The sequence below is a fragment of the Syngnathus leptorhynchus genome, chromosome 18, assembly GCF_054491065.1.
Source record: "Syngnathus leptorhynchus isolate UIUO chromosome 18, UIUO_Slep, whole genome shotgun sequence".
NCBI classification, from domain to species: Eukaryota; Metazoa; Chordata; class Actinopteri; order Syngnathiformes; family Syngnathidae; genus Syngnathus; species Syngnathus leptorhynchus.
In genome coordinates, this window is record NC_141212.1 from 5413602 (window position 1) to 5440032 (window position 26431).

The 26431-nt window shown below is 41.3% G+C and overlaps 2 protein-coding genes across 2 annotated transcripts; one reads left to right on the forward strand and one right to left on the reverse strand.

The window, feature by feature from the left end:
- Positions 1 to 742: 742 nt before the first annotated feature.
- On the reverse strand, positions 743 to 18313 carry LOC147042592 (kinesin-like protein KIF26B). The gene is made up of 15 exons (XM_085937171.1): positions 16247 to 18313; positions 15693 to 16040; positions 13766 to 14191; positions 12437 to 12555; positions 12183 to 12354; positions 10087 to 10290; positions 9894 to 9987; positions 8071 to 8342; positions 7731 to 7911; positions 7437 to 7584; positions 7158 to 7317; positions 3993 to 6918; positions 3094 to 3246; positions 2014 to 2164; positions 743 to 1522 (listed from the first exon to the last, which is right to left on the reverse strand). The coding sequence occupies exons 1-15, from the start codon at positions 16304 to 16306 to the stop codon at positions 1468 to 1470; spliced, it is 5469 nt and encodes a 1822-aa protein (XP_085793297.1). The 5' UTR covers positions 16307 to 18313; the 3' UTR covers positions 743 to 1467.
- hnrnpub (heterogeneous nuclear ribonucleoprotein Ub) lies at positions 17112 to 25744 on the forward strand. The gene is made up of 14 exons (XM_085937167.1): positions 17112 to 17781; positions 18881 to 18995; positions 20652 to 20731; positions 20923 to 21062; positions 21146 to 21245; positions 21359 to 21471; positions 21591 to 21854; positions 22305 to 22424; positions 22519 to 22647; positions 22723 to 22891; positions 23326 to 23613; positions 23774 to 24057; positions 24132 to 24266; positions 24344 to 25744. The coding sequence occupies exons 1-14, from the start codon at positions 17283 to 17285 to the stop codon at positions 24392 to 24394; spliced, it is 2487 nt and encodes an 828-aa protein (XP_085793293.1). The 5' UTR covers positions 17112 to 17282; the 3' UTR covers positions 24395 to 25744.
- Positions 25745 to 26431: the final 687 nt, after the last annotated feature.

A 26431-nucleotide genomic window follows, 5' to 3' on the forward strand; every position in this document is an offset into this window, starting at 1 on the left:
CCACGATCATCTTGTTTACTCTTCCATCCGGGGAGTTTACAGCCTCGTCTCATTACTAAACGCCTGGATTCCCTTCATGCGATTGAGATGTCTTTATTTGAAGTCACACATGTGGCCTAGGCTGCCATCTTCTGGTAGAGAAGTGGAGTCGTGCTGTGTGTCAGAGGTTACGTAAAAAGATGGAGAGTCATATGATGACTTAATCCGATGCAGTGTGCGTCAGATTACCAGGAAGATGTATGGTTGTTGTAATAACAAGATATCACTTGAGTTTTGTCTCCAGGTAAGACATGAAACATTGTGCATTTTGTTAATTTGACTTGTATTATCAATTCATTTATGTTCTAGTGCACAGGTGTCAAACATAAGGCCCGGGGGCCAGATACGGCCCGCCACATCATTTTATGTGGCCCGCAAAGACAAATTGTGCATCAAATGACTAAAATTGCAAATTGTCCTAACTTTTAAAAATACTTTTTTGGACCAGTTTTTACTAGTCTGATTTGAAAATTAATTATTTGTCATTTTGTTTTTGTAGCTTATACTGTATATAATATGAGGTGTTCATATATTTATTTGGGTTGACGGTCATTTAGGCCCTCCGAAAGAAACTATGACTGTGATGCGGCCCGCCAATAAAAAAAAAAAAGTTTGATTGGTGTAAGTAGGACTTTTAGAAACACCTTTCTACCTTAGTCTTGAAAGATTAACAATTTTATTTCAATGTTGTTCAGCACCAAAATGTATATACAGTACAAGACATTGTAAATTTCCCTTTAAACAGTAAACAAGAGAGTCACAAAAAAGCGCAAACCTATTGTTGACAGAATGAAAACGTTTTAAAAAGCTAACACATTTTTTCACCAGAGTAGGACACAATTCATCTTAGCTACATTTCCAGTGTGTTTCAGTGGTTTTGTCTCTAAATAAGGCAAATTGGTAGACAGGTAGAAAGAAACAACACACAATGTACATTCCATGGTGAAGAAAAGCAAAAGTGATATTAGAACAAAAATGCAAATTCACAAATATGATCAAATTAGAAGATGAAGTTAACAACAAGACCAACAACTTTAAAATATACAGTTCATGATAAACCATATATACATCATATATACAGTATCTCAGCCCAAGAAATAAAATGTAAATAACTGCTGAAAAGACTTTTTTTTTTTTTTTAAAAAAGAAGAAAGTTCCTCCATTGTAAGAGTCCATTATTTTTTGCTTCCATTTACAGGCATATACAATATTACAATATCAGAAGAAACGAAAACAAACTTTAAGGTGACATGTTTAATCAATAAGTGATCATCTACAAAAAAAGTGTAGTTATAATACATGTAGTTTGTACCTAATTTAACTACCGTGTGTGACGCAGGCAGCTTTCTTAACAAACTCCAGTTCCTATCATGTGAGATGCCATCCAAAGAGGCCGCCATCTTCTCCCTCAGTGTTCGTGTCATCTCTTCAAGGTCCTCCAGGGGCTCCACGGAGTCCACCTTGAAACTCTGGCAAAGGTCGGCTGCAGGAGAGTGTAAAAGTGGATACAGTACGATCAACCATTCATACTGCTTCTCCATACATTGTGACTTTCCAGAGTACCGTATTTTCCGGACTATAAGGCGCACCTAAAAACCTACAATTTTCTCAAAAGCAGACAGTGCGCCTTATATATATGGACCAAACTCCTAAATTTAAACTGGCCCGAAGTATTGTGTCATGAAATCAATCATAAGTGGCCCACTGAATCATGACTCGAAAAGACTATGGATCATTATTTTGTGATTATAAAGTAATTTCTTGCGTCTGAAATTGAAATAAAAAAGATAAAATGGAGAATGATTAAAAATCTGACATGATGCATTAATGGTGCGCCTTATAGTCCAGTGCGCCTTATATAAGGACAAAGTTTTAAAATGGGCCATTCATTGAAGCTGCACCTTATAGTCCGGTGCGCCTTATAGTCAGAAAAATACGGTAAATAAAATTTCCCAGGAAAATAGAATCACTCACAGTCTTGGTTCTGTATGGTGTGCACCAGCGCGGGATTCTACCCGACCTGTTCCAGATCTCTGTTCAATTTGTGGCACTGGGCTCCGACGTCTGTGATCATCTACTGTATGAGCTCCAAACACCGCCGCTTGGCGCTGGAGTATGTGAGTCCCTGAAAATGCAAATATTAGCATATTTCACATCTTATCATCTGTTTTTCTGGTAAGCTAACCTAGGTTAGGTAGGTTAACCTCACCTTGACATAACCCCGATTCAATCATTAGCCCCAAGACCCTTAAGAACTGTGTCTGTGTGTAAGTAGGTCAGCAAGTCGGACCCACCCAAACACACACACACACTTTACACTTGAGAACAAGAGTAACCCCCTCCACTCTGCCCACTAAAGACAGCAGATGAGGTCCACTGGGATCCGAAACACAATCTCTAATGTCTCTAAGCCACAAAATCAAATGATGCTTATTATGATTATGTACAACACGGGTATTTTTTTTCTTAAGCAAATACAATATACAGTACAAAATTGAATTACAACTCTTCCCCCCCCCCCAACATGTTGAGTTAGTTTAATTCTTTGTTCTTTTGCCGCAGATTGACCCAATTCCCCCTTCCCAGCCCCCAATGTGGTCATTAAAATTGCATCAAGAAGCAACGTTTGAGTGTGGTAGAGGCACAGAGGGGTCTCATGGGGCCAGACGGCTCGTCATGGGGACATAACGTCACCGTATACAGCAGATTGTGCTTCGGAGCACATTTCGACTCGCCATGCAAGGTGGCCATCTTTTATTTAATATTTACTTATGCAAGGCCAGTTGGGCTTTTTTTTTTTTTTTTAGGTGAACTGTAAATGGGATTTTCTGATGATTAAATTATCTGTCAAGTACTGTTTTTCATAGCACATATTCATATTATTTATTTATATATATATTTTTTCGAAATAGTTTCCTTAGGATGTTAGTGTTTGTTTTAATGTAAACAAAATGGTAAATCCCAAATAACCATCAGGTACAAAAAAAGCAAAAAGGCAAATATATCACATAAAATATTAACAACACATTTCATTTCGCATTTTATAGCGTATACCTTTTTTCTGCATCCGTTGCACTTTGTCAATCTCATATACTTTGATGTCATAGTTTTCAGGGATTCCGTGATCCGCCCAGCGAGATTGCGAGCTATTAGATGATTGTCTTGCGGCTGGGATTGTGTCATTGGAAAGATGACGAAAGTGAGTGCCTACAAACAGAAATAAATCCAAGATGAGAAAGATGCTAAAGTGTTTTCATTGACCTTTCTGTCCATTTTAGAAACCTGATGGAATGGAATAATCCTTTATTATTTTCGGAACCAAGCGCAACCTGTTTTTGCATTTAATTTCCAACGGTTGGCTTCATGTATTAATGATATGACTTCTGGCACTGTAAGGTTTTCCTCGCCACTAAGTGTATATGATCTGACTGCATTCCACAGACATGTCATCTCCAATTCACATCACCGCTATTCATTAAAAATGTCTACAGTCTTTTAGGATAATTTCTATGAAACTTTCATGAGTTTTTCTTTCACCACATTTAACAGTTAGGCCATATTTATAAAATTTTCCCAGATTTTCTTTTGGTCCTATAGACAACGATAAGCAAAAGAAAATTATATGTAATGCAGTTGTTATTTTAAAATTGTCCATCCTTGAGTTTAAGATAAAGCTAGAATTTGGCATTGGTTGAAAAATATCCTGTAAGTTAAAAAAATAAAATGTGTCTCTTTAACAAGATGTGGGAACAGAGTCTAGGTTTATTTTGAAAACGAAATACCCCAAATAATAAGTTTTATAAATGATTTTTTGAAAGATATTTTTCAGACTATAAGGGGTACTTAAATTGTGTATATATACAAATATTTTGAATTTCCATATATCCCTCCCTTTTTTCTCCCTGCCACTGTCCATCGCCAGGTGTCCCAATACTTTTGTATGTTAACTGTACCTGTGTTGCCTCTCCGCCGAGATGATCTGCTACTGTGAGTCTCTCCGAGAAGGGACCCGCTCCTGTCGCTCACAGAATCTCTGTTAGATATGCTGCTGGTTGTGGCTTCACTGTCCCTCATCAAACTATCGTAGCCACTGCTCATGACACTGTTCCTGTTTGAGAAATACAGCGACGTTTTACCCATAGCGGGCGGCAAATCGCCACTAAGCACACTTGTGGTGTCGCTAGCATGTCCACTCATGTGAGGGGGTGTCCGAGGAGATGTGACTTGGTTGTAAGGAGAAGGAAATGAGCCCATTGGGTCCAATCCAGAAGAAGCTGGGCTGGCGGGTCTTTCTTTTAAGAAGTCTGAAATACGTCCGTTGGCGAGTCCCTGGATGGCAGATTTTGTGGATGAGCATGTGGAGCTTTGACTAGGCGTCCGGCTGATGGACGGTGAAGGAGAAGAGGAGTGAAATGATGAAGTCCGATCAAAGCTAACGGTTTTGCTGTCCGGGGAAAGACTAGCGCTCCGGTTGATGGATTGTTGCAGGCCTTTACGAGGCAGACTGAAGTTCTTGATGCTGGGGGCGGACAGGCGTCGGACTTTGGGACAAACCATTTTAAGTTTCCCGACAGCAGACAGTTTTGAATGTGTTGGCTTGGATTGGTTTGGAGTTTCAGAAGTATTCTGACTCGTCTGGCGAGTCTTTCTGGAGCTTCTGCTCGCTCTTGGTATTGTAGAACCAGCGATGTTCTTTCCTTTGTGAGCACCTTTGCCGGACCCATCAGAACTTTTCTTCGAGCTGTTACTTCCTCTTTCAAAGTCACTTGTGCTCTTCCTGAGGGATTTACCCGTCAATTGATCTAGTTTGGCACTAAAAAGTCTGCCACTCTCCTCCAAGGGTGACATCATCCTCCCAGTCACATGATCATGTTTCATGCCTACTTTTGATCCAACACCATTTCTTTGAGGTCTCCTCGCCTCTTGCTTGTAGTCCGTTTCATATTTCAGCGAGGAGGCTTTGTGGAGGTTCACTGGGGAAGCCTGCTTGCCACGCCTCCTCTCTAGGGTCACCCCCGGGCTACACGGAGTGGATGATGTCAACCCCCTTGAGTCTCTACAAGCGTCTGCCATATGATGGTGGCTTTGCTGGTGGTTGGCATTCAGCCAGCTTCGAGGCAGACTACCCGTATTGAAGGACTCGCCTCGCGTTTCCAGGCAACCTAAAGAAACACCAATTAGCCGAGTATTCCCAAAACGTCTGTGAGCTGGTTCATCCCCCAAGAAGGTCTTTGGAGGATTCGTGGAGTAAATATGCTCCCAGTCTCCATGGTAGTCTGTATTTCTGATCCTGTCGCCACAAATTTTGTTTTCCTCTGTGTTGTTATGAGAAGATGCGTTTTCCAAGATCATGTGAGATTGAATCTGACTGCAGCTTGGGTTATTTATCTTGTTTGAATTTATTATGGGAGTCTCTGAAGCAGATTCTGGGTATTTTATTGGAGATTCAGTTCTTTGTCTTTCTTTGACATCATCTGAATCATCATCAGCATTTATTAGCATGGGATTTATAAATGAAGGTAGAGATCTTTCTCTTGAAGGATACCGTAATTTTTCAAAATCACTGGCCGGACCTCCTGGATGAACAAAATTGACATTCGCTTGATTTGTTCCTGCAGAATCTTCTGTTATGTTGCTTATAATCTGGATCGGATGAGAGCCTGCAGAGCCTTGAATGCGTGATGTTGACTGGGCTGCATCTTGAATACAAATGATGTTCCCTCCCGTCCTGCCGCGGTCCAATGTGCCGCTAATGGTCACCTCCTCCACCATAGAGAAGACAAGTTCATCTTGACCTTTTAAATCAAGCGGTTGTTGAACGGTTACGGTGATAGTTGCCGTCATTTCCTTAGCGTCCTTTTTGGGCTCGTTAAGTTGAGAACCGCTCGGTAAAGGTTTTGAAGAGGTGCAGGGAGGAGAAGGAGGAGATAAACTCTTTCCAACCGGTGAAGTTCTTTTGTCTGATTTGAACCAATCAGCTGCGACGTGACTTTCTTGTCTCTCCGTTGGTTGAAGGGAATTGTTAGTAGCCGTTCCTTGAGGTTTGGGATCTAGAAATTGAGAAGGTTGAGTTTCAGTAGGATGACTTGCTCCAGTTTTTGGTAATTGATAGCGACAAGTTATGTTTCGATTTAGAGTTTGATTCAGAGGTTCCTCGCCGGAACTTGTTGCACTGCATTCCTCGCAATCATAAAGACCAGAGTCCTCTCTCTGAAAATTATCCCCGTTGAATGCAGCATCTGTTTGTTTTTCCCGACCCAATGTCTGACTGCAGCCTTGCCCCTGTTTCAACATTTGTGGTGTTTCTGTTGTAGTCTGTTTCTCTTTCTGGGATTGTGGTTTTGGTGTGATATTGTTAACAAGAGGAACTTTTGAGGAGGACTTGAGCAAATCCATTGTTTCTTCTCCGTCGATGCAGCCCAAGCGCTCCTGAAGCTCGGCGAACGTGTCACATTTAAGACAATCCCTTTCCGGCTTCTTCATTTCTGCTTTCAGAATTTCTGTCTGCCCTTGAGTGTCATCTTTCTTGCTCTCTCCGTGAAGTTTAGGAATTTTCAGCAACTCTTGGAGCAAAGCGGTAAACTCCGGATCTTCCATATCAGCCTTGTTTGGATGTAAGGAAGGTATAATAGGCACAAACTCTGGTTTTGCTAACCTTGGAGTAATTCGAGGCTGAATCAATCCATCAGAGTCTATTTGGATGACTGTATCACAGGATTGGTCACTACTGGAGCGTTCATCCAGCTCTCCGCGGAGACGAAAATGTTGCACATCAACATCAACCTCGTCTGTAGAGTGGAAAGCTCGCAGGGAAAAAGATGGAGGGCCTCTCTTTTGTCTTGTCAAACTCCTGCCGCTAGGTGAGCATGAATTGGATTGCTGTGGAGTAAAGATGTTGCTTAATTTTAGTATTGGATTGGACTCCATTAAATACAAATATAGATTACAGCAATGTATATATTATTTATTTATTTATTTATTTATTTATTTATTTATTTATTTATTTATTTATTTATTTATAAAAATTTAATATACATTTTTGATCTTGTACAAATGATCATCAGAATGAGCAAAAACAGCACCTCAAAATGAATTAATTAATTGATAACCAATAGTACCTTTGCCCTCTTCTGTGTCCTGCGTATACGAGAAGCCAGCTGGATGATGGAGGTGGTTTCGTGTAGCTGCGCCAATGAATTAGCAACCTGAGCAATGACTGTGGTGTGGCAGTTAGCATGACTCAAGGACTCTCGAAGAAGCATGGTTAACTTACTTCCCCTGCGCAAACGCAAACAACAAAATATTACGAATATATTACTTCAGCCACATTAAAAAAAAAAATCCATTGATATCTTGTCTTTGATAATTATACTGTTAAAAAAAATTCAATTGCTTACTTTTTGGGGATGGTTTTATGTCCACTTAGTAGTGACAAAATAACAGGGCCCAGGTCCGAATGCGGAGGTTTATTTCGGACATATCCAACCCCGCCCCTCATACCACTACAGACATCAATCATGGTCAACTTGGTTGAGCCACGAGAACCTAAAACAAAAATTCATAAAATGTAAATCATGAGCTCTTTCTTAAATGTTAAACTGAAATTTAGGATTAGCTAGAAAATACTTAATAAAGAGCTATCTAATTTGCCTAGTACATGCTCACATGCTTGTTAAATATTTTATGACAACCTTTCCCAATGGTGCTGCTTTCTTGTGTGCGAGGGGGCTGGACGTGAAGAGTAAAAAACATGATGGAGCTGTGGGACAAGAACGTGGTGAAGTCATTGTGCCGGCGTGCTGCAATGGCAACATCCAGAAGGGAGGCAGCCCGCTCAGCAGTTGGAGCTTTGACCCGATTGTGGTTCCGGAGCTGGAAAGTAAATCAAAGAAAAACTATATTGTCAAACCCGTCTATGCAAAAAAAAAAAAATTTTACCATCTCAAAATTTTCATTTTTTTTTTAAATATTTTACATTTTTTATATATTTTTATAAATTTGGTTATAGTTAGTTAAAAATGACATATTTACCTGTATCCCATGAATGGGGTCCTCTTGGAGCCGAATGTGACCTCTCGGGCTGTCCTGTATGCTGCCTAAAGAAGGGACAACCTCCCCCAAAAGATCTCTCAGTGTGTCCTCCTCTCCACTACAGAGTTCCACAGCAGATACAGATACAGTAAGATCTGTCCACGTCTTCTCCCGTCGCTTCTCAATGGCACTGTACAGCCAGGAGATGGCGCATGGAATCAGCCCGAGCTTGTGGATGCTCTCAGTATTCCCCACCATGCTGGACCAGGAGCCTGAGGGAGACAAGGGTTGACAGGAATTGTGGATGTATTATAATTTATACCACACAAAGAAATAATGCCAAAAAAAATGACATATTATATTTTACACAAATTGATGTCATCAACTTAAGGCCAGCATTATTCATAGAAAGGAAATGGTAGATATAATAATAAATAATATAAACCTATAAAATACAAATAAATACAATAACTATAATAGATATAATAAATCTAATAAAGCTTATAAACATAATAAATATAATAAATATAGAATAGAATTTTCACCATGCTATGTACACCCTATTTCTTGTCTCTAGCTAGCTATTAGCGTTAGGACTATTATTATAGTCAGATTTATATATGTACAGTATGAGAGAACAGCCATTAAATTTGCCAGCCCATTTAAAATAATGTTGTTAGTGAATGTTAACAACTGGTAAATGATATAATTTAGTTAATCTCCATTTGTGTTCCTTTATTAATTATATCCCATTCCAAAACTTAATTCAGATTCAAAAAAATAAAAACAATTTATATCATAGACCAGCAAACTCCAAGTGAAAAGCTTGCAATGCAGCTTACAAGTGCGGAAATTGGCGGATAAAATATTTAAAATTTTACTTTGGAGTTCACACTTGATGGGTGGGCAAGCACTACTGTGATGTGTTTGCATAAAAGCCATTCGATGGTAAAGTCCCTTTTAAAAATGGTCATATTAACAATTGCATGTCGCCTATACTTCAGTCGCTAATGGACCTACTGTATAATATAAATTATAATATAAACAAAACATGTATTTTTCTGGACTCATGCCCAGCTGCACTTTATCCTGCACTTTTGCCCGGGATCCCATTAAATATACAGGCCTGTTTTACCCGTTTGTCTCATCCAGACATTAATTGAATGAGGATAAAAGAATTGGTTTATTCCAATTAGAGGTCGAACTGCCGGCGACTGTCTGTTATTCAGACAAAAGAGTATTCTGTGGAGGAGATTGATATCCCTCGTCTACGGGCCACGAGTAGTCTGCATCGGCCGGCTAACTCATTTAGGGAGAGTGGCTTCATGTGAAAAGACAAGCTCCAAGGAGACCCTCCCCTGTCTGTGTGTGTGTGTGCATGTGTGTGTGTTCTACAGTATCTAACGCTCAGCGAGGCTAAGTGCAAGGCTCCATATCTTTAATAGCAACATTTTACAGTCCATTTTCTTTACAATCCCCTCTACGCTCAAAGCATCCCTGAAATACAATAAAAGGTTGAGTTTGTGTGTTCTCTATGCTTGAGTGGCTATCGTTTATGGGACTCTTCAGACAAAAAAAAAAAGATCGACTGGTGGATTTTTCAATGCACTTTTCTGTAATTATTGTAAAAAAAAAAAAAAATTTTGCAAAGAGATGAGTATTGAGGACGTAGACAAAAATGGAGAGGGGGCTGAAGGATGGATGACAACAAAGGTGTAAGAGGGAGGGGGATGGATGAATGGCGCTTGAGTCGAGATAAAAGCATCCCACTCTCATTTCAAAATTTTGAACCTGTGGCCCCTCGCGGTGAACGATTCACTCACCCACATCAGCGCACCCCAAACCTAACACACATCCGTCGCTGCCGCTCATCACGCAACGGATGACATCAGCCAAGACGCCAGCACACACCTCAGTCTGTTCCAAAAGACAGAAAATATTTAATAACAGCTGAATGAGGAAAAACAAAAAAAACAATTAAAAATATTATTTAGTGATGAAGCAGAAGCACCAAACCTGACTGGAGTCTTGAGGATAGACAGCGTCATAATGGAAAGCCTTCAGAAGATCTTTGCCATCCCTGCTGGATGTCTTCTTAGCGCGTGGTGAACTTTGACACACAGGTTCTAATAAAATGGCTCTTTTCTTGATGGGGTCGATGTGGAGAAGTGGAGATTGGCCGTCGTTTGTTGTTGGGTTCATTCGCAACACAACTTTGAGCTGGAAATAAAAAGACACAAATTGGGATGGGTGAGTATCGTCACTCATATTTATATCAAAGAGGATTAAAAAAAACATGGTTAGAATAATTTTGCATTTCACACTAAACACATAAAAATACCTCAAAGCATTCACTTGAACGTAATCTGCAACAAACATTTTATAAACTCCTTCTGATAATGACATCACAGCCTTTCAAAATTAAAACTGCTGATGCTATCACACTGTGCTTTGGTGCAATGCTCTTTGAAAATATCTTCATATTAAATTTACAACCATTAAAAATTCATGATGGAATCCTTCTACATGTTCTTTTTCTAACCATGAAGTGGAGCTTAAATATAAAAAGAACACTATGTTTAAAAAAATCCTATTAAGCTGTAGACACAAAAATAAAGAGCTAATTTCATTAGCACAGATAAAAGATCTGTGCATTCACTCACAGTTGCACAAGCCGATGCAAACTGGCCCAGCGTTTTTTTTTTTTACATGTCGTGACATCAATTACTTAATGCAGTGGTCTCCGGGAAGGCGCTCGGAGGTCTTAAATTTGCTTCGATCCTGACTGACAGCCACTTAACGTGGCTCATGGGCTACAGTGACTGTAGGGCAAGAGAAAAACAAAGGACAATGATCTATGTAGGACATTCACTCAAGTGCAACAGTCGGCATAATGCCCGAATGACATCATCAATCATTGCCAATTTGAAATCCATGCTGCCGCATGATATTTCTTTTTTTCCTCTCCATTTCTCATAATTTCGATAATGTATGCAGTAAGTGTCCACCGAACAATATTGAACCTGTGTCGAACCATATTTATGAGACTTCAATTATTCAAGAGACACTTTAACAACTCAGAAATGTTTTGTTTTTGCTTCTCTCTCACACGCATCAAATCTAACACGCAAGAAGCACGACGGGAGCTGAGTGCTCGGGCAGCTGGGGGGGTGGGTAGGCTCCATCTGAGCCCTTAGATGTAATTCTAGACTCAACCCAAGAGTCTGTCTATGAAAAGCAAGCCCGTCGTATTGATCCGGCCAACTTTTCCCAGTGGTCAAGAAGGATGAGGAACAAGAGAATAAGATGGAGGCATTAGCGCCACCTACCATTGCATCATGAAGAAAGGTTGATACCGGATCCCCTCTAAATTGACTGTGATGTCTTTACAATTCAATATGGCTGGTATTAATGCTAAGAAGATGGTGTTTGTGGTTTGGAGTGGCGCTTGTAAAAATTCACCAGGATTGCTATTTGTCTCTACACATTACAATGTACATTGAAAGCACAACCAACAATTAGGATGTGAGGAGCCCTAATTCCAATATGGAAAGGAATCAATCAAAATTACGACCTTCAATTATATGAATAATATATAATAATCATATAATGCAGTCAAAATATTAGCAAATTTGGTCAAATTGTTGAACAATTCTAAAAATATTCAGTCCACTTATTTGGTTGAAAAAGAATTATAGGCAAGAGCAATAGTAACACTCCAATCCTGTAGATGGCGCTAATGAAAAAAAAACACATACCATTTACATTAATTACATTTACAAGAGGTAATTTGACATTAATTAGTAGATAGTGGTTGATAGCCATCGTTGAAACGAGAAGGTCAAGAAGGTCAAACGCCAAACATGCGCTTACGGGCAGGGTACTGATTTTTATTCCATGGTTCTGCTGCCAAGAACAAGAACCAAAAATAGACATTGTTTTGGCCACACACACACACACACACTGGGTGGGCCCACCTGACGCTGGTTGATTGGGTCCAGAAACCATGTAACAGAACCCTCGCTGTTATCATTAAATAGCTAATAGCTAGCTCTAAATCTAAGAAACTGATATGATTGATACCAAATAACCTAAATAGGGATATAAATTACCTTGCCAACATTTGGCGAATCTTTGGTTCTGATAGCAGCTTGGAGAAGGCAGGAAGGAACAGGTGGAGGGTTTTTTTGGATGACATCCCTGAAGCTGTTGGAGAGATGAGCGGGAGCTGCGTCGGAAGCTTGGCCTTTTCTCCTCGATGTCAGGTTGAGCTTTTCCGCTGCCCTGTCGGAATGTCACAAGCATACATTTTTTTGGGGGACGTTTGCATTCAAAGTCCTATTTTGTATTATTATTATTTGAATACCTAGCAAAAAAAGACATGGCAGCAGTGTTGGCAATGTTTACCACCCTGGAGAGGTGAGGGATCTTGGAACTGCTGGCGTGTACAATATCAGTACATCTTAACACGGCATTATCTGAAACCTGTCACAGACAAGAGTATGTTCAAATCCAAACATGTAATTGCACTCAAGCACCCCATTCATAATGGAACTATTATCATGACGTGTTAGTCTAAGTGGGGCACACTGGGTTAAACGTATACCATTAGTCACATGACGGAGTGCGAGGAAGCATTTGTGATGGCTGTCTTGAATTAAAGCCTGACTCAGAAGATAAAATGAGGCAGTTAGAGGAACAGAGAAATTAGCTACATGGCTGCCGTGAAATCTTCACATTCACTCGACTGCTCAGAGTACCAAGGAGTTATTTGAAGGAGGTATTTATTTAAGAAGAAGCTTTTATCTATTCAAATGCTTACATATGCGTAAAGATTTATGCGCTATGAGGGTACATTAGCAATTCCTATCAATATTGCAGTGTAGTCTCAATTGAAGATAATTACTTCTTACTTATTCACCATTACGTTTCCTTGGCACACATGCCTGAGCATTACTTAGTTTTAAAGACCCTGCAAAGTGATTTCACTGATTTTTTTTTTAATCATGAAATGTTTGAAGATAAGTGCTGGAAACATTATTGTGGGTGTTCCTAATGTTGTAGCCAGTAAGTGCTTTTCAAGCATTAGTTTCCCTCTTTTTTTTTTTTGCTGCAATTCCATTTTCTTGCTGCCATTCAATCGCTACACTCTATAACTCCGCTCTTTTCAAATCTCCTTTCCATCAACAATAAATTCTATTTATCTGCTCCAACTCAACTGATCAGCCTTTATTTTATTTTTTTAAATTTCAGGAAATCTGCTCACTCATAACATATTGTTGTTGTGCAATTCAATTAGGGAGTGTTCATTGAGAGAAGTGTGTTGATTGCAATAAAATGTGGATAGTCATAATGGTTTTGGGTTTTTTATGGGACATGGTACGATTGGGACCTTGAATCAAGTGCAACTTCCATCAAGCTAATGAATATTTATATCTCCCTGTTTGCCCTTTTAAATAGAACTACCTCTACTACTGATCACAAGAGCTTTTTGACTGGCTACATTTTACAACAAGGTTAAATCATGACCCAATTCCATTCCATTAGCAGAAGTACTTTTGACAACGTTTGCAGCCATACCATCGAAATAGCCCAATAAATCATTTCTCTGCTGACATGCACTCATAAAGATATACATTATCCCTGAAGCCCATTAAAAGGAAGGGGGTGTCTGATTTTGTTTTAAACGGAGTACCTGATTGTGAGGATAAAAAGTGACACCATCGGGAGACACTCGGTGTTGGTCCTCAACCCAGCGGTCCATATCCTGGTTGGGGGGCTTTCCTATCCTCCGTCGGAGGGTCTGCGGGGTTCTCTGAGGTGTTCTGGGACTTCGGGGTGTCCTGGGGCTTTGAGGGCAGTGATTCAGGCTATGAGGTTGTGAGGCAGATCTGTCCCCGAGTTTTGTGTTACTCTGTCCCAGGAACGTAGCGTTCCTGGTGCTGGGTAACTGGTGACCTCTGTTCAAAGCCAAGTGCACTGCCTCATGTTTGAGCTGGTTGAGCTTGGTGCCGCATGTGGTGCATTCACCCAACTCCCTGCCTCTGTCCCTGGACTCTGTGGTGGACCGGCTGTGGACACGTAGGTTGTCTTGAAGAAATACACACAGGTCACTTTTGTCCTATTGGAATTGACAAAATAGGTAAGAGTGGATTGAAATTCATTCGTGGTCTGATCTGATCTAAAAGATCACTTTTAAAGTGAAGTTCATTTTTTGTAGGTTGTAAAATTCAATATATATTGAAAATAATTTGTAAATCATTGTATTCTGCTTTTATTTATATTTTACATCCCAACTTCATTGAAATTGAGATTTGTCAAAGTCAAAAGTCAAAGTCTGCTTTATTGTCAATTTCTTCACATGCCAAGACACGCAAAGAGATCGAAATTGCGTTACCCACGGTGACACAATTTCGATACAATTTTGTATGCGTGTATCAAAATGTAACGAGTGATGCAATTCACTTTAGAAGACCTTGACATGGTCATGTGATCATATCATATAAGTACAAAAACATAACGAGTTCTAGAGCTGAACCCTGTTCACTGTGTCGACGTCAATCAATCTAATGTTTCAAATGCACTAGTTTTGTCTGCTCTGCCCTTGACCACACACACACACACACACACACACACACACACACACACACACACACACACACACACACACACACACACACACACACACAAACGCATACATCCACTTCTCATCCATCCTGCCCTTTGTCAACTGTCCAACCCATCCTGCGCCTGCAAGTTCACTTTGACATTGGCCCAAATTCCCTCAGTGGACAACAGTCGGTGTGTCCATAGCTTTTTTTTAATGGGGGGGAATTAAAGACTAAATATAATGCAAATTTACAGTGCTTCACACATTTATCAAACCTCCCATCATAAAGAGACAATTCAACTTCATCAATCGAAGAAAGCAATTTACTTCATGTATTGAATTCTCGCTGCTGTGTCGAGAAAGAGTGCAATGAGTGCAAACCTTGTGAGGATGGTTCTCTTTAGCCAGATTGCATTTCTATAAAAGGATGATGTAACTCACTGATGCTATAGAGAAAGAATACTCGAATCAATAAAGCTGTATCTGGCTTATCTGATTATTTCACGTGACCTCAGCCCAGTTTCTCTAAAGTGTGTGGTCTCGGTCTAAAAATCTGCTCCATCCCACTGATAAAGACAAAAATAAATAGCCTTTCCTCCAAGGGGAGACTTGAGGACATGACACAGGGATGTTGAGATGAAATATTAATGTCCGTTTGAAGCTACTTGCACAGGAATGGCACTTGTCTACTTTGTCAATTGAAGTGTGGATGATAGATGCTGGTGGTGTGACCTGAAAGTGTGCCTTTTGTTTTGAAGGAAAACTGTCACTGGTGATTCCTGGGCTGGTGATTAATTGTTTTATGTTGATTATATGCACACTGGAACCAATTAATTAAAAATAAAATTGCAAATACATTACATTATTATGCAATTAGTGTACCGCGAGTATGCGGGTTCCACTGTACATATAGTTGCCACAGCGCCATCTGCAGGTTTAGATAGTTCTCCGGTCCACTTGCCCTTTTGAGTGTCATGTGGATTTTTGTTGTTGTTCTTGTTGCTGTACTAACCTTACAGGAGAAATGATGGTGCACCGATAGGCTGAGAGCTTGTTTCTTGAGAGCAACAAGGGTGGCTGAACATCTTTCACAGCACGCATCTTTCCTCTCAAGCCTCCCAAGTCCAGGATTTCTCCGCAGGGTTTGGCTCAAGGACATGATGCGCTCTCCCACGGAACCAGGGAGAGTCTTATAGGACGGGTGCGCCTCTTCTATCGGGTGATACATGTTCCAATGCGAGTCGCTCCTGAGCCCCGCACCCTCTGGAGTGGGGCGCTCGTTAGGACGAGAGACGCAATCGTTGCCTTTAATACTTGCGCAAACTCGGGAGGACTCGCAGTGATGCTGCACTTTAACGTCCTGAGAAATAAAACAATTATGAGAAGGATGTATGTGGGCTTTAGGGGCGGCAAATTAGATATGAATCGATGTAGAGAACTGCAACCACACCCAAATGTTTTCTAACAGGGAAACATTTACAGCCGTGTGTATAAACTACAAATTGAGCTTTATTATTTTGGGGAAAATATATCAAATAATTTGTTTAGGAAGAAAAGCAGACTTACCAAAAGCGTTCCTCTGGTAGAGGTAGTAAATCTTTCTCCTCCTCCTGTCAGATATGACATGATAACTTGTTAATATTTAAAAAGATATCTGAACAAAGGCTTGATGCACTTTCACGTGATTTTTCCTCAAATCCATTCGTGAAATGCGAGAATCTTCCTCCCATAGTGCCTTTGATGGAAAGTGAGATGGAGGAAATGTAAGGACACTGTCAGAGTCACAAGGATGACGGTGACAGTGTCGGAGACGGAGATGGAATGAGCGCACCGCGAAACACTCGTGGATTTCCACACCGTGTCACTATTCAAAAACTCCTCAGGGGGACGACAAAGAGCCATCTGTTCTGCTTGTTGATTTATTTTCATGTCTGATATCTGAATAAGTATTGTCATTGATTACTTATTATTGTTAAGAATGTTTAATTGAATGTTGTAGTCATGAGTAAAAAAATAATATTTATAATTGTACAATAAAAATGCTCTACACAGTTGGAACAAAAACAACCCAATTTAGGATGAAAATTGGACCGACCCAAGAACTTCCTGGGTTGTCAGAGTTCGGTCAAATTGATCGCAAATTGGAATTGTGCTGTGTTGCTTAAAATTTTAATCAAAATGTTGCCGTTTTAAGGGTATTAATTTCACCCTGAGACAAAACCTAGCACAGCCCAAAAATTAGATACACCATACCCAGAATAGATCAATAAATAGGTCGATAGATCGAGAGATAGGGTTCTCCACATTATATTTGTATATTTGTGTTGTAGCGCCACCACGTGGCCAATGTAGCTGGATACTGAGAGTGTAAATTTACGTGTGACGGCGACAGGTGGCGCTACAAATGAAGCTGCGCCGCATTCTTGTCATTACGGTGATGACGTCAACGACTCCATTCCCTCCGGCCTCCACTCCACTGACGCGCTAGGCGCTACTTACCAGTCGGCAGCAGTAGGCGCAGTTTTGCATCGAGCTATTCAAGTGTCGTTCGTTTATTTATTTCTTAATTTCGCGTGTATTATATTTGCGACAAGTATTTACAATGAGTTCAATCAACGTTAAAAAGCTGAAAGTAAACGAACTGAAGGACGAGCTGAAAAAGCGTCATCTCTCCGACAAGGGACTGAAGGCCGAGTTGATGGACCGCCTGCAGGCCGCCTTGGACGAGGAGGCCGCGGCCTACGAAGAAGAAGCTGCAGAGGATGAGGAGTTAGAACAGGCCGCCGAACCAGAGTGCATGGGGGAAGAAGAAGAGGGCGAGGGAGAGGGTCCGGTAGTAGAAAGCATGGAGGCTAACGAGCAGGAAGCCGAGGTAGAACAGAACGGGGCAAACGACGACCATGGCGGTGTCGCTGTGGTGGAGGCTTCTACTGTCGCGGAGGCTTCTTCGGCCGCCGCCGCCGCTGCTTCTTCTGCCGAGGACGAAGAGATGGGAGACGGGGAAGAGGACGACGAGATGGATCCCATGCTCAAGGCAGACGTGGACGACATGGAGAAAATAGATGAAGACGACGGTGAGCCTGAGGAACAGGCAGCTGAGGGTGAGTCGCCTGAATTGATCTCGTGGAGACTTTTTTTTTTTTTTTTTTCCTTCTTTCCTACTTTAACGTATTGCGGCGGAGAGCTGGTTGGAACTGCACGCAGCATTTCAAAGCGCCTATGTTAATCTCGACGGCGTGACCTCAACAAAGCTAAGCGTTAGCTTCATAATGACGCAGTTTTGCTAATACGGACACTAACTCATTTGGTGCAAACATCACCGCTATTCCGTGCCGTTAAGATTTCCATTGTGCGTTTAAAGTATAATCTACAGTCGACAGCTGCGTAAAACGTGTCCAGTAATTCATTGAATAGGCGATCTGGTTGATTAGTTAGCTCGTTAGCTCGCTCGTTAGCTTCATTTTCTTTGTCTGGGAGCGCTTGTTAGCCGGTGAGCGCTTTCATTTGTTTCTGCTATGAAAGTTGCGAATTTGAAGGCATGCTACATTTGGATGTTTTTCTTCCTTTTGCAGTAGCACATTAGCATTCGCACTTTCGTGTCTGTCAACGCTTTACGAATGTCTAAAAATTGTATCAAAGTCCGAAGCTACTACCTAAGCTTAAAATGTATGAGGAAAAATAGAAGCGTTATAGTAAGGTTTAGTCAACGCGTGGTTACGTTATCTGCGGTTTGATGAATTAGCCCGTTAAAATTGCTATATTTTACAGCTCTTAGCCGCCATTTTAATTCTGCATAGCTTTGGAGGGAATGAGGGTGTCAGTGCAGTTAGCAGGCTCACATTTCCTTGCATGGTGCATTTACCTCAGAAGTAGTGTCCCACACTATTTGATTTTATACCATCTGTAGGATTATTGTTCTCATTTGAATACACCAAATTGTTTTCCCCAGCCCCACCACCTCTGCTCTTAAATGTGCATATTTGGACCAGCTTGCATTGTAAATGAGACTCTCTGGTCATTACAGTTGTATTCTCATGATTGTACTATTGTGTACTAATATGAGGTGTTTCCACTTCTTTAGCTTATGATGGTCGACTCTATGTAACTGACTGACCCGGGCTTTGTGGGCCAGAACCCCACTGCCAGTCCGACCTCTCTCAAAGGAGCACCTCATTATATATCTTTGTTCTATTTTCAAAGGGGATGCGGACAAAGACACGAATGCTGATCAGAAGAATAAGAAGGGTGTTAAGAGACGCCGGGAGGAACATGGAAGGGGCTACTTTGAATTTATTGAAGAGAACAAATACAGCTGGTAAGGATGGGACAGAGCAAAATGGCCTTCAGCATCCCTGAAGTGCCATCATAGCTTTGTTATGTATTGGCTTTAAGTGCCGATGCACATATACCTAGCTAGCCTTTCAAGAACTTTTCAAAAAATATATCTATAACCACATTCTCACATGTTTTGAAGGCTATCCCTGACTGCTCAGAAAACCTTACCATCTTTTATACATTGTTTTGAAAATGCACTACAATTTTGTGGCAGGAGTGAATCTCTCTAAAGTCAGCTTTAAACCTGCTCCTCTTAACACTTAATGTTTTGCTAAGCCAGTTGTGTCCTCAAGGTGATTCAAGGCTTCTCACAAAAGAACCCAGAGGAATATAAGCAGAATGTACACAGTTCATTCAGAGGAAGGGAGGGACTGACTGGGGTGGTAGCTGAGAAACGTGGGAGGAGGCCAGGCACATTGTAAAAGTCTAAACGTCCACGAAGGAACTCGCTCTTGATCGTCCATCGTTTTGCCTCGCAATTTTGAAGTAATTTTCATTGTCTCCCCACTCTTTGTATGATGTCAGGATGCTATTTCTGTGTTTCTGTCTCATCGATCATGTCGTGTGTGTATGCGCGAGAAAGATGCGGTGTGTTACAAGGTTGTGTTTTTGTTTTGTTTTTCTTTGTGCTGGTGATGTCATGCATGGTCTGTACACATACATTCTGACTGATCAGTGTTCTCATTGCGTTAATCTTTAATGGAACAACATCACATAGTTATATATTTCGATAACAATTGCATCATTAGCATCTGACAGACGTCCTTTTTTTATTTTTTATTTTTATTTTTTTCTCTCTCTCTCTCTCTCTCTCCTACACTGCCCACCAATGTGATTAGCTAGATCCAGCACATGGCCTTGCTTGGACATATTATCAGTATATGACTTTATTAATGAGCACAAAAAAAAAATCCATGGCTCATATTAGTTATTTGATCTACATTACAAATGTAAAGAAGTAAAAACTCCTTGAGAGACATCATAAAGATGGAAGATGAAGGCGCAAGCAGAGTGAAACTGTCACCCCTGTGATGTTTTGCTGGAATTTATGCTGCTTAATATTGTCAGAAAGAAACAAGAAAAAGTTTGTACATGTGTTTAACTCTATATTTGATCAAGATTTAATGTCATTGATTAATTGAATTGCTTGTATTTGACTGGCGAAACTATCTTTTAGATGCTAATGTCTAATATCTTCACTGCAAAATACTTGAGGTGTTTATCAATCCTCATTCAACAGAAGTCTTGTGATTCCACGCGCCATGTGATTGAATGTCGATGCCGAAAACGTTGGAAATTGTTTCCGGGCCATTCGACGTGTAATCCATTTTGTTAAGCCATGGCCGGGAGAATGCAACTAAATAGAAAAGGCATTGCGTCTCGATCTACTTCTAAGGCTTGTGGAGGTGCTGTTGTTTTTGTCTTATATTTAGATTTCACTGGATTCGACAAGGTAAGTGTCTGTCCAGGATCACTATACACACCACTGCTCACAACAGGTTGGAGACTTGCTAATGTATGACCCCCCCCCCCCCCCCCCCCCCACTTCTTTTCAGCAAGTGGTACCCATGTGGTTCAATGACCTTCATCATCCAATTTAATCTGTATGGTCTTTTTTTCCCCCCCCTCCCTCCAGGGCCTCATTTAAGTCGCCTGTGCCCCCTTTGGAGGAAGAGGATGAAGAGTTTGATGAGACCAAAGTCTGCCTGGACAACTGTGAGTTATCTAATCAGATGAATGACTGCAACAAGGAAATGAACAGTTAAAAACTGTCAATGGAAATTTGGACCAGAATCAATCCACCCCATTACAAAATTATACGGTTAAGGAATGAGCTGACTTTTCCAGAAGAGTTGTAGTTGATGTGTTTATTGATTTTTTTGGGGGGATTTTTTTTCCCCCTGCAGACAACTGCGACCTGCATTTTAAGGTGTCACGAGACCGTTTCAGTGCCTCGTCGCTCACAATGGAAAGTTTTGCTTACCTCTGGTCTGGGGGCAAGGCCACTCATGGTGTAAACAAAGGCAAAGTCTGCTTTGAAGTGAAGGTATGGCATCGATAAGCAAACCTAAAATCCCCGCTTGCTCCAAAAATTGTTTTGTCATCGACTCGTTCCTCTCTGCCTGGCAGATCACAGAAAAGATTCCAGTGAAACACATTTCCAGTAAGAACATGGAAATCCATGACGTGCAAGTCGGTTGGTCGTCGTCTGCTTCATCACTGCTGCTCGGTGGGTTCCCTCATGCGAGCTTAGCCTTGTTTAAAATCCATCTGATCACATTGACTTGTTCACACAGCTATGTTTGACTCTATTAAGGCATGCACTCTCCTGTTCTGATTTAGGTGACGCCATTCTTTCATTTGCTTATTCTGGGAAGGCGAAGAAAATTGTGAATGGTGACATGGAGGACTTTGGTGAAACTTTTGACGAGAATGATGTCATCTGCTGTCTCGCCGTAAGAAATTTTTATTTTTTGTTCATATTCCGTATTAGTGTAATTAAATGGTCGTAATTGCAAAAAGTGTCTTTGAGATCTACAACCTGTTCTTAGATGTTGTCTACTGCTTTACTCAGGATTTTGAAGGAGACGAGGCAGTACTGTCCTACTCTAAGAATGGCGGGGAGCCGGCCGAAGCCTTCCGCGTGAGCAAAGACGAGCTGAACGACCAGCCTCTTTTCCCTCATGTCATGTGCCACAATTGCGCCGTGGAGTTGAACTTCGGCCAGATGGAGACCCCGTACTTCCCCGCTCCCTCCGAGTACACTTTCATGCAGGACGTACCCGTCGACGACCGTGTCCGCGGGCCTTGCGGGCCGCAGACCAAGGCCGACTGTGAGGTAAGTTGCTCAACGTTATACGGTACGTCGTTCTCATTGCTGTGTGCGTTAATCGGGGATGAGAATTATCCCGGGATTTTTGTGTTTTTTCTCGTCGAAAGGATCATTTTCGTGAATCATGTAAATCCGTTGAGAAAAACTATTATAGCAATCCCCCCGCCGGGCCGCGACGCCATCTTTAGGTTTTGTGTATTCTCTGTCAAGATATGATCAGCTATGGAGGTCGTGGCGCGAGGAACATTAAAGGAGCACATTGAAACAAAACAAAAAAAACACAAAGCTACGTTTTTACTTTTACAAGCATGTGGGTTTAGAAAGTAACATGTTACATGTAAGCTAATGTTAGGCTATCATGATATCGTTAAAGAACAAATCTTTTATATACTTTTGAGTGCTTTTCCACAATTGCCATTCTCATCCCTGGCTAATGGCTTTTCCCTCCACTGTTAGATCATCGTGATGGTGGGCCTGCCGGGTGCGGGCAAGACCACATGGGTGAAGAACCATGTCCAGGAGAACCCTGGGAAGTACTACATCCTGGGAAGTGATACGATCGTGGAAAAGATGATGGTCTGTTGTTAAACGCTCTCTCGCAGTTTTAGTGTCACTGTATGTTTGCACACGCTAAAAATGTTTGTTTTTTTTCATCGATCTTGACATACAGATCAACACCCCGAATCGGCAACAAAAAGAATACAACAAACTGCTTGCCATTTCCCAGCGCGCTCCTCTTTTCCTGGGGAAGTTCATTGAGATTGCCGCGCGCAAGAAAAGGAACTACATCCTGGATCACGTTAGTCACCCTAATATAGTTGCGCGTGAGATATCTAATGGAAGGTTTAACTTTCGGATTGTTGTCCCTTTCCAGACCAACTTGTCCGCCCCTGGCCAGAAGAGGAAGATGTGTTTGTTTGCCGGCTTCCAGCGCAAAGCTGTGGTGGTTTTCCCCTCCGACGATGACTACAAGCAGAGAGGTCAGAAGAAGGTCATGATGGATGGCAAAGAAGTGCCTGAACATGCTCTTCTCAAGATGAAAGGTGAAAGCAGCCAGGAAATTGTTCGCTAGCGTAGGGATGAACGGTTTTTCAAAAATGTAGCCACTCTGAACGTACTCCTTCTTGGTAGGGTAATTTGTCACTATGCTATTTTAGGGTTTCTTAATAAGTCAACGTCAAAATTGTCTTTGCCATTAATTTGTTCTATGTGACCCCACTAGTCTAAACATAGTTCTCTGATTAATTTTGTGTTTTGGGAATATGAACTAAGCATTTAAAAAAAAAAAAAAAAAAAACTTTATTATCCATCTTGGGGGCGGGTCCATTTTGCCACTGGCTGTTGTCTGAAAGTGAAGTCAAATTAAAATGACGAATATTGGCCAGCTGATTAATCACTCTAGTCCCCAGTATCGGTACTTTTGTGTATACTGTGCGAGTCCTTATGCCCCCTGTGTCGCCGTGTTCATCTGTCACAGGCTTCTATTCTCTGCCTGTGGAGGGCGAGAGCTTCAACGAGGTGCTCTTTGCCGAGCTGCCGAGGGACGACGCTGCCAAGGTTTTGGAAAGCTACAAAGAAGAAAGCAAGAACGCTCTGCCTGCTGAAAAAAAGCCCAACCAGGGAAGCTCCACACCCAAACGAGGCGGTGGGTCCCGCGGGGGCGGTCGTGGAGGCAAGAACCAGTTCAGCCGCAACAGTGGGCCCGCACAAAGAGGCGGCGGCGGCAATCGTCAGGGCTTCCACAATCGAGGCAACTTCAGAGGAGGTGGGTGTTTGTCACTTGGGTGGTTTGTAATATGTCTTGTCATCGTGGGATAGTGGGTAACGCAATTTTTTGGTGTGTCTTGGCATGTGAGGAAATTGACAATAAAGCAGACTTTGACTTTGATAAAACTTGTCAAGGCTGACCTTTTCTTTCTTGGTAGCTCCAAACCCCCGCGGTGGGTTCGCCCGTCCCCCTCGTGGCTATATGCCACCCCCGGCTTACAGAGGCGGCTACCCCAGCCGCGGCAGCTACAACCGCAGCGGCGGTCACATGCCCAGCATGGGCGGCTCCCCCAGAGGCGGACCGATGAGGGGCAACATGGGCCCCAGAGGCGGTGGACACATGAATCGAGGCGGTCCAATGAATAGAGGAAACATGAGCAGAGGAGGAGGAGGAGGTGGCGGCAACATGAGTCGCGGCGGAAATAGAGGACATCACAACCAGGTATGTGGTCGCCTGTTAGTACTTTGGATTTTTTTTTTTTCCCCCCGCTCACCCATCACAACATTGCTTTGCAGTATCAGCAAAGAGGTGGCGGTGGCCGTGGCAACTTTGGCAACAAGAACAGCAATTTCAACAGGAATAGCGGCGGTTTTGGAAACAGGAACGGCATGGATAAGGCCCAGGCCTTCAACCAAAGCTGGCAACAAGGGGTTAGTACTTTCCCTTTTACTCAGCTGTTCAAGCATCTGTAAAGCTCGCGCCTAAAAAAAGAAAATTCTCTGTGCAGTTCTGGAATCAGAAGCCATGGAACCAGCAATATCAGCACAACTATTACTGAGACACTTGTTCTAATGGACTGGTGGCCACACTGAAAACCACTCTAGCCACGGATCATCATCCCCCTCCTCCGTCAACGGCGCCATTTTTCATATAACCTGCTTTTTTGAGTCATGTGGTCAACATTCCACTCCAGAGGGAGATCAGCAGACATGAGATCGGTGAAATTCTTTGAAGAATGAGATATGTAAAACATTAATATTTTTTTTTCTTATCATTTGCTGTATATTTCATTTGCTTTGCACCACTTTTAAAAGATGTGCTTTTAAAAAAAAAAAAAAAAAAATTTTTTCTTTGCTTGATTTATTTTTATTATTCTTAATTGTAAATAATTGTTTTGAGTAGTTTAAACATTCAACCTCATCCTGGCTTTTCAAGAATATTACGTGTCCACTGTGCAGTCAATGCAAAGCCGCAATTAAATTTCAGTCTGTGTTTCCGATTCCAAAACTGTAAAAAAAGCTTCCTAGACCTCCAATAAACACAAATTTCCTTGTTTTCTCCTGGCTTATAATTTCTAATCAAAGGTGTAAAAGGACCTTTGAATGGCCTGTTTGGAGAGATTTACATCAAGCCCCCCCACCGTGTTGGTATTCTGTAATGTTGCTGAGTGTAATGTGCACGGAATAGATTAGCTCTTTGAATGAACAATGTTAACTACATTGTTTAGGGTGTGCCTTTTATAACTCCCCTCTGCAAATTTATCGGAAGAATTTCACGGCTGGCTCGTACTTCGTACGCAAACCAGACCACTCATGTATACTTGTAATTTGGCTAGCAAGCTGATTGCAGTACAACTAATAATGTAGCCAAAGTATTTGAATCCAAGGTAGAATTTTTTTGGCTGTACTGTGTGCATGTTGATGGTAGAGCAGAGAAAGTAGCCGAGTACCGATCAGGTAGCACATTTTTCACCAGCAAACAAGGGCTACACGATGTGCGTTTCAATCTTCCACCATGAGCCGACTATTGTTTATCCCAGTTAATATTTCCCAGTAACACCATTTTTTCCTCCTTCCTCATTTCAAAATACCTGACAAAATGGTTTTTTTTTTTGTTTGACCAAAAGGGATGTTGAAACAAGCATGTAAATACTCAAAAATATTGTGTTGTGATGAAGTGTTAGTTTTGCCCCAGTACTGCTGTATGTTGAACATTTTTTTTTTTTTTATTAATTATGATTATTTAGCAGAATTTAGGTTTCAAAAGACACTATATTTTTATTGCATTATGTTGCAGGTTGTATATCAGGTCTCGTATCAAACCAATCATGCTGCAGCTTGTCTTTTGTATCCTAACATTTTTTTTAAAGTCTCAACTGTATTAAAAATGATAAGGTTGTGAAATTTAATATTTGTCACTGTGCCTGATTCATCGCTTTTTTTTTTTTTGCTGGGTGAGTATATTCACATTGAAATGTTCCAATGACAATCAGACATAGCACCACCTGTTTTCGATCTTTTTGACTTTGAATCCACTTCCCTTTGCAGACAGACCGCTCCTCATCTTCAGTAGATAGCCTGCTGGCTTTTGTTTACCTCCGCCAGCAGCATATTGGGGTCTGACAAGACCCCCTACTCAGACAGCAAACAATGTATTAGGTATGTTTGGAACTGTTTAAGCCTGACGTCAACTCACAAGGACCACCATTCTTGGTTCACGAGGCCGTGTAGTTTGTCCCCACTGCAAATATAGCATTACAAGCAACATTGTCTGGGTGACTGTGTTTTCCCTCATGTGAATGTCAACATGAATATGAATCAAGAAGGTTGTACCACACCCAGTCTGAATGGCCCCTAAACAATTTTACATTGCAAATTTGAACCCCTGCATTTTTGCAGTTATTTTTTTGCGTGGTTTTTTTTGGGGGGGGGACGAACGAAAATACATTCAAAATGTATCAATGTTTTTAAAGATATTTTTCTGGGGGAATTTTCTCAATTGTTCACAGATTTTACTAGTGATGCCCATATCTTATTTATATTTCCAATGGTGTTTTTGTCAATGTACATCTGATCATAGGAGTGTGTGATTCTAA

Excerpts from the sequence above, each read along its gene's own strand:
- LOC147042592 (XM_085937171.1), bottom strand. The coding sequence starts at position 16,306 with ATGTCATATCTGACAGGAGGAGGAGAAAGATTTACTACCTCTACCAGA. Across the intron at positions 12,355-12,436 it reads GCCATGTCTTTTTTTGCTAG|GGCAGCGGAAAAGCTCAACC; the intron begins GTATTCAAATAA and ends ACATTCCGACAG. Across the intron at positions 6,919-7,157 it reads GGACACAGAAGAGGGCAAAG|CAATCCAATTCATGCTCACC; the intron begins GTACTATTGGTT and ends TTTACTCCACAG.
- hnrnpub (XM_085937167.1), top strand. The coding sequence starts at position 17,283 with ATGAGTTCAATCAACGTTAAAAAGCTGAAAGTAAACGAACTGAAGGAC. Across the intron at positions 22,425-22,518 it reads CGATCGTGGAAAAGATGATG|ATCAACACCCCGAATCGGCA; the intron begins GTCTGTTGTTAA and ends CTTGACATACAG. Across the intron at positions 22,892-23,325 it reads TGCTCTTCTCAAGATGAAAG|GCTTCTATTCTCTGCCTGTG; the intron begins GTGAAAGCAGCC and ends CATCTGTCACAG.